The sequence below is a fragment of the Gossypium hirsutum genome, chromosome A06 (genome assembly GCF_007990345.1).
Source record: "Gossypium hirsutum isolate 1008001.06 chromosome A06, Gossypium_hirsutum_v2.1, whole genome shotgun sequence".
NCBI lineage: Eukaryota > Viridiplantae > Streptophyta > Magnoliopsida > Malvales > Malvaceae > Gossypium > Gossypium hirsutum.
This window is the reverse complement of record NC_053429.1, coordinates 127,659,072-127,665,736: the sequence shown is the minus strand read 5'-3', so window position 1 is coordinate 127,665,736 and position 6,665 is coordinate 127,659,072. Positions and strand designations below refer to the sequence as shown.

At 32.9% G+C, this 6,665-nt stretch overlaps 1 protein-coding gene across 6 annotated transcripts; it reads right to left on the bottom strand.

Annotated features, from left to right (window-relative positions):
* Positions 1-1,217: 1,217 nt before the first annotated feature.
* Positions 1,218-6,665, bottom strand: LOC107960199 (uncharacterized). Of its 6 annotated transcripts, none has more exons than XM_016896480.2 (15): positions 6,316-6,665; positions 5,516-5,613; positions 5,322-5,429; positions 5,143-5,178; positions 4,209-4,316; positions 4,009-4,092; positions 3,814-3,932; positions 3,501-3,602; positions 3,294-3,410; positions 3,144-3,209; positions 2,864-2,930; positions 2,653-2,706; positions 2,393-2,500; positions 1,940-1,975; positions 1,218-1,521 (listed from the first exon to the last, which is right to left on the bottom strand). In XM_016896480.2, the coding sequence occupies exons 2-15, from the start codon at positions 5,573-5,575 to the stop codon at positions 1,381-1,383; spliced, it is 1,206 nt and encodes a 401-aa protein (XP_016751969.2). In that variant the 5' UTR covers positions 5,576-5,613; positions 6,316-6,665; the 3' UTR covers positions 1,218-1,380. The 6 variants fall into 6 exon arrangements, with proteins under 6 accessions (XP_016751969.2, XP_016751970.2, XP_016751971.2 ...); XM_016896481.2 differs by lacking the exon at positions 6,316-6,665 and adding an exon at positions 6,155-6,296; XM_016896482.2 differs by lacking the exon at positions 6,316-6,665 and adding an exon at positions 6,044-6,136.

Genomic DNA, 6,665 nt, shown 5'->3' with positions numbered 1-6,665 from the left:
AATGACTATAGCAGAGTTAAAATAAATTTTTATTTAATTAACAATTAAAATATTTAAAATTCTATTTAATATGATTAATGGAAGTTAAATTCAATTAATAATGGAACCGAATCAACTAGAAATACAGAATTAGAGACTGAAACTGTTGGCATCCTGATGTGTTGGCCCGTATGTTGGCACTAGAAATCAATTAGAAATTTTTTTGAACTCTGTGGGGTCGTCTAATGATCAAGGTATTCATTGTCTTAGGTGAAATTTGGGTTCGAGCCGTACTCATTGTGTTGCTGTTAGTGTTTTACCTTCCTCTTATAATTCACTAAAATTTCTTCCTAAATTTGTAATGGTAATAAAAATTTTAAAAAAAAAACATTAACATCATCATCAACATGAGAATATGTATTAAATATGATTATATCATCATATGAACTATTAATATCTAATTATTTAGATAACCCTATAATGTTAAATATAATTAACATAAAAAAAAAGACAAATACAATTCAAAATATGAATTATCAAAAAATAATAAATTTAGATAAGCATTTTCGTAAAACTTTATTCAAAATTTGACTTATATAAGTCGGACAAAAAATTTGATTATTGATCAAATCTATTCATTCGACGCAATCAACCCATAATTTTTCTCCCGAACTCTAAAATATCTTTATTTTCCCAAATAAAAAGGTTTTTGTGTCGAGAGTCGAGACTTGAGATCTGAAATGTTATTCTATACATCGATAATGATGGTAGGAATGATTGCAAAATAAAAAAAATACGTCAGTTTTACGTGAAAACCTTTTTTTGAGAAAAACTACAAATAAAAGAGAAGAAATTTACTAATGTTAAAAAATAATAATACAAGAAATTTTTGATTTTAAAGGTTAAACAACCCAATGACAAACCCATGACACGGATTTAAGCTGTGCGGCATGATAATTTGAGTGGGTCAACATGGCATATCATTGGTCAAAGCGCCATGTCATCAAATGACATGTTAAGTTTTGATTGGTTCTTATTGGCCAACCCTTTTTTCTTTTAAGTTGTTAGTTTTTAGGTATAAAAAAGTAATTAAACAAAATTTAGATACCAAATCGTGAATTAAACCTTTGAATTGGGTAATATATATTATCTACAATAATCGATTAAAAACTCCGAAAAAAACCATTATGAAAGAAAAACTAATATTATTAAATTAAAATTAAATTAACAATAAAACATAAAAAAACTAATATTATTAAATTAAAATTAAATTAATAATAAAACATAAATTACTCAGACTCAGAGTGTAAATGTAAAACACGTTTCTACGTATTCAGAAGGTAGTCTAAAATGAGAGTAAGGGTGAGGAACTACTTATGTGCAAGTACCCATCAAACATATCTAACTACGTAAATGTGTTGACGTCTGTTTTTTGCGGCTCTGATACCTTAGAAATGGATCTACCCAGTTCTTGTCTTCTTCCACGGCTCGATTCCATCGCTCTTTAAAGACTTCAAGTTCCCATGTTGATTGCCTCCGAATCTGTGCGGTAGTTAGAAGTGTAAATGAGACATTAATGCTCTCAAACTACTTGAGTTCGTCAAGCTTAGAACAGATGTCGTGCTCGAGCTTAGTAGTATTTTGGACTCGACTCGGCTCGGCTCGAATATAACAAATCATTGTAAATTCGAGGGTTGCGGGGTGACAAAGAAGCCCATAACAAGAAAAGTCTGGTATTGAGGCGATTACTATTGAGTGCCAACGATCTTTCTTTTACCTAATGGATACAATATCCATTATACTACTTGATATGGTTATCAAGGAGTTATTGTCTAAAGCCAGGCGGCAATATCGTGCTATATAGATCGGACTTTCTTATAGCATAAGGGTCCAATCTACAATGTTCAACGCCATTTCTTTTGTTCGTATAAGGGAGTAGATTGAAGAAATATAATCTCACCTCGGTTCGTAGATCAAAACCCGAAGCCCCATTTCTCTGCACATTGGAAGGAAAATCAATTAAGGAAGCAAGTGAAATACGTAATCTAGATCAGCATGACTCCCCGGATGAGCCGGTATTTGTATTTAACCTTGATGATATGACAAGAAAAAACTCAGTGCAGAACAAGTGAGATGGAAGAATTAAAGGCTTCCAATTATTCAAAGAAACAAATAAGGATGAACCAAAAACCAATGATATGGTTACTTTGCCAAATGTTGGCAGCTAACAATGAAAGGAATTTCGGGTTTAGGCACTCGGTGTTTAGCATCGTTGACAAAGACTCCTTGAAGCAAATACCTATTCTCTATGCTGCTTATGAGCAAATTACATCGAGGACCGCAATAAATAAACTTGTAGAAATATATTACCAAAGAGTTCAGAAAAATATGAATGAAGGTGGCGAAGTAGAACCTTTACGGTTGTCCTTGTTGCGGGATACCTGCTCCCACCCAAACTTTGTATGCCCTTATGTACAATGTACTCACTATCGATCACACCTACCTTCTTCGAACGAACACCCTGAATATTATAGCATGCGTAAATAATCTTTTATATTTCCCAACTGTCTGCAGAAATATATGTTTTACAAGAACGAAACGTGGAAATGAACAAAAAGAACGAGTAGTTGGAAAATGGAAAGTAGTACTAAAATAGCTTAAAGCGAATCTTACCTGTGCACAATACCCGAGTTTCATATCCATTCCCCATCCATGAACAAGATCATTCTGAATGGGAAAAAGAAAAAAGGACACAAAGAAAGGCTTAGTTAGAAAACAATGCATGCATTGATAAAGATTGAAAATTCGAGGCAGAAAACAAAGCAAAGAATCAACAGTGACATCGTTATAGTTCCATACAGACATGGACAACATAAAAAATTACCTGTATAAGATGCCATGCACAATACCAAGCAGATCTCGTGAAAACCGGAGCCATTCCCTCCACAAATCTACAAAGGTAACATGAATGATAAATATTAGTACTCAGTGACCGGAAAATGACCGATGGCTTTACTGGCTCATAGCAGAGGAACTCAGATATAGTTCAGAAAACGAAAACGGAAGCATATCCCTTTTTTTCAATTAATTTGACAAATTGTCGTAAAATTGCTAAAAGAACATTCGATCATGCTACCTAGAAATCCGATGATATCATAACTCACCCAGAGCATGGTGGCCCCTCACTTGCTTTTGAACACTTCGTTTTACCTCTGAGCTCGTAGACTCTCCTGTGCTAGCCAAAACTTCTCGTTTAAGTATAGAAATAATAATATGTAAGTTTTTTATGAATTGTCGGAGACCATGCTGTTCACCTATGTAACTTCTTTGTTCTTGAACGTATAGTGATTTTATGGTGTATTTCTGTTGAATCCGGGTCTAAAGCCGGCTGAGAAATCTCTAAGCCTGCTGTCTTTACAATTTGTAGGTACCTGGAGAAGAAAGAATTGCTGATTATTCAAACTATTCGGATTATCCTCAAAGGAAATTATTTTCTCGTCATTATGAAACAAACAAATTACCTTTTCGGATCGAAATGGTCCACCCCCAAATCTTCATCCCAGAGAAATATGTAGTCATAAATTGACACGACATTGGGATGTAGAAAGCGCTTTGCAAACCACCTGAAATAGCAACAATGATAACTGGTTTTGGCAATTCAATCGAGTAACTACAATAGAAAGAATATGGATACAATAAAGCCATAGATAACCCAAGACAGAAGAATCCGATATAAAACTGTATTTCCCCGACTATCCTATTGCTTGAACTACGAAAAGGGTTTATATTTTGAATCAAGGAGATCACACAAGTTCAAGCAACATCGAGTTTTACCACTTTGTTTGGTTATGAGCTACTACATGAATGGCTTTGTCACCCCAATCAAGATCCCACCATCCATCCACATTGCCATCATAATGGAATAAAATAATCGTAAAATTCGCTGCAAGAAACTGAATTCAACAAAATTAGGCAAAAAGAATGTGTAGTTCATCGAATCTGAAAGTTAAGAAGGACAGTAAGCAATACCTTTTCCACAACATCGTCAACGTTTTCTTTTTGCATGATACCAACTGGCATTGCCAGCAAGTTCTTATTCGTGTTAACACTAGCCTGTAATAAGAAAACAACTAATTCAACAACATGAACAAGTGTAAAACAATATGACCCTTTCACATCAATAACGAAAAGAAAAAAAAACCCAACAGATAATAATAGTGTCATTAAACCTGTCGCGAACTACTACTCATCCAAAGTGGCCTTATTTCCAAATCTGAACGCACTTGCATGATACCACGAGGCAAACTTCTCAATTTCCCTGAAGGCTGCTGATAATCCTAGCCATGAACATAATAAATAAACTAAGATAACAATGATAACAAGGAAAACACAACAAAATTTAGTACCCATTCAAGCACTTAATCAATTAAGGATTACCATGAAGGCCCCTGTATTGCATCTCTACTAAAAAAATGAGCAAATTAGTTCCTGTACATTAGATCAAAGAGCAAACTGGTCATTCAGTTAAAAATTTCATCAATTTCTACTATTAAAAACTGGTCCCTGTACACATATCCTTGTCTAGTTATTCCGTCAGTCGCGCCAATTTTTAACAGTACAAATAGATGAAAAGAACCAATTTGCTCTTTGAACTAACGTACAGGGACTAATTTGCTCATTTTTTGAGTAAAAGGAGCAAAATATAATCTGACTTCTAGAACATAGGCCTCCAAGGTACTTTTACCGGATTACACATTCAGTTTTCAAGTTCTATGAGCTCACATACATGGAGTATACTAGTATTAACAAGCTTATATTTACCATTTTGAAATGATACAATTTCGTTTCCATCGAGAAAACAATGACAAGGAGGTTATTGCAACCAAATTTAGTACTGATTCGAGCACTTAATGAATTAAGGATTACACATCAAGTTTTCATGTTCTATGAGCTCATAGACATGGAGTATACTGGTATCAACAAGCTTACCTTCACCATTTCAAAACAAAACAATTTCATTTCCATCAAGAAAACAATGACAACGAGGTAATTGCAACCAAATTTAGTACTGATTCGAGCGCTTAATGAATTAAGGATCACACATTAAGTTTTCAAGTTCCATGAGCTCCTAGACATGGAATATACTAGTATTAACAAGCTTACCTTCACCATTTCGAATCGATACAATTTCATTTCCATCTGAAAATAACAAAATATCAAATTACAAGAGATCAAAATATAGCCTCACAGAGTGAATCCATTTTTTTTTTCTGAATAATCAAAATCCTAACATGAAAGTAAATGAACTAAAAACTAAATCAAAACCAGTGAAATTGATTTACCTCAGTCTTATGATATTGATAAATTGCGGTTCTATACACAATGAACAACATAACTATACATATAACTCCCATAAATGGAAGCTGCTTCATTTTAAATCCAATTTTTCCCTGCAAACAACATCATAAATATTAGAAAGCTTTGAAACTTTTCAAAATCTGAAATAAAATGAAAAAAAAAAAGTACTGAAAATTACCAATTCATATAAAGCATTTCTTTTGTTGATAAGTGCATGCCATGATTTAAATGTCTTCATAGACAATCAAAGCTTTTTATATTACCTTCCAAAACAAGCTGTATGTAAAATAAATAAATAAGCTCCTAACTTAATTTTCTAATGAAAGGCTATAAATCATAATAATAACAAAAAAGACCCAGATTTTCTATTTGGATAATAAGAAAATATACGATATCTTCCCAAAAAAAGGGGAAAAAAAAGAGTTTTTTTTTTTTAAGTATTTGAGATCTAAATACAAAATGAAAGAAAAATTAAAGAACCAAGTTGAAAGTTTGAGATAGAAAAAATTAGAGACAAAAAAAGAGTATTGAACTAAAAAGAGCAAGCTTAAACTCCCTCAAATTTCTTCAATTCCAAGAAGAAAACAAATTAAAATTTGAAAAAAATTGGACTTAAACAAAGAGACGATCCATTACTATTATCATTAAAATCAAGAATAAAAATCAGGAGAAGCAGCATAAAGAAAAAAAAAAAACTACCACCCACCATTGTTGAGATTACATAAGCTGAGAAGAGATGATAGAAACTTAAATAATAAAAGGAATAATAAAAGGATACGATTTGACTGATCAAAGCTGAAGCTATAGAAAATTAAACCTTTGCATAAATATGGCTTGTCTTCAATGAATCGGCAAAAACAGAGAAAAATTACAGATAAATCCCAAAGAAGATAAAGCCACAGAAATTCAAAAAATTTCAAAGCTTTATACCATAAGAACAAAATATAAGGAAACAAACGTTAGTGAAAAAATAAAAACCTTTTGTTTTTATTGCATTTGCTTGCATGGGGAAATGGAGTTTTTTTTTTTGTAAAGTACTGGGTTTATATGAGGTGTCGAGCAACGGGTCGCCGACGATTCCCACAATGACAGCACACCATTTCTTCTCCTCCAATTACACTTAATCTTCGTCTTCGATTTTAACAACAGTGTATTGAAACTGACGATTTTTTTAACTTCATTTTCACTATCTCGCAGCCTCTCACATGGATTTTTGTTCTTGAACCTTTTCTTTTCAGTGAAATTCAGTATTAATGAAATATGTAAGCTCATGCAGAGGAAGGAGGGGATGGGTGAGTTGAAAAGCAACCATGGGAGGTGTAAATGGA

Coding starts and splice junctions, on each gene's coding strand:
- LOC107960199 (XM_016896480.2), bottom strand. CDS start 5,575: ATGAAGACATTTAAATCATGGCATGCACTTATCAACAAAAGAAATGCT. Junction 3,210..3,293: donor AGAACAAAGAAGTTACATAG/GTGAACAGCATG, acceptor TGGCTAGCACAG/GAGAGTCTACGAGCTCAGAG. Junction 2,501..2,652: donor AACTCGGGTATTGTGCACAG/GTAAGATTCGCT, acceptor TATAATATTCAG/GGTGTTCGTTCGAAGAAGGT.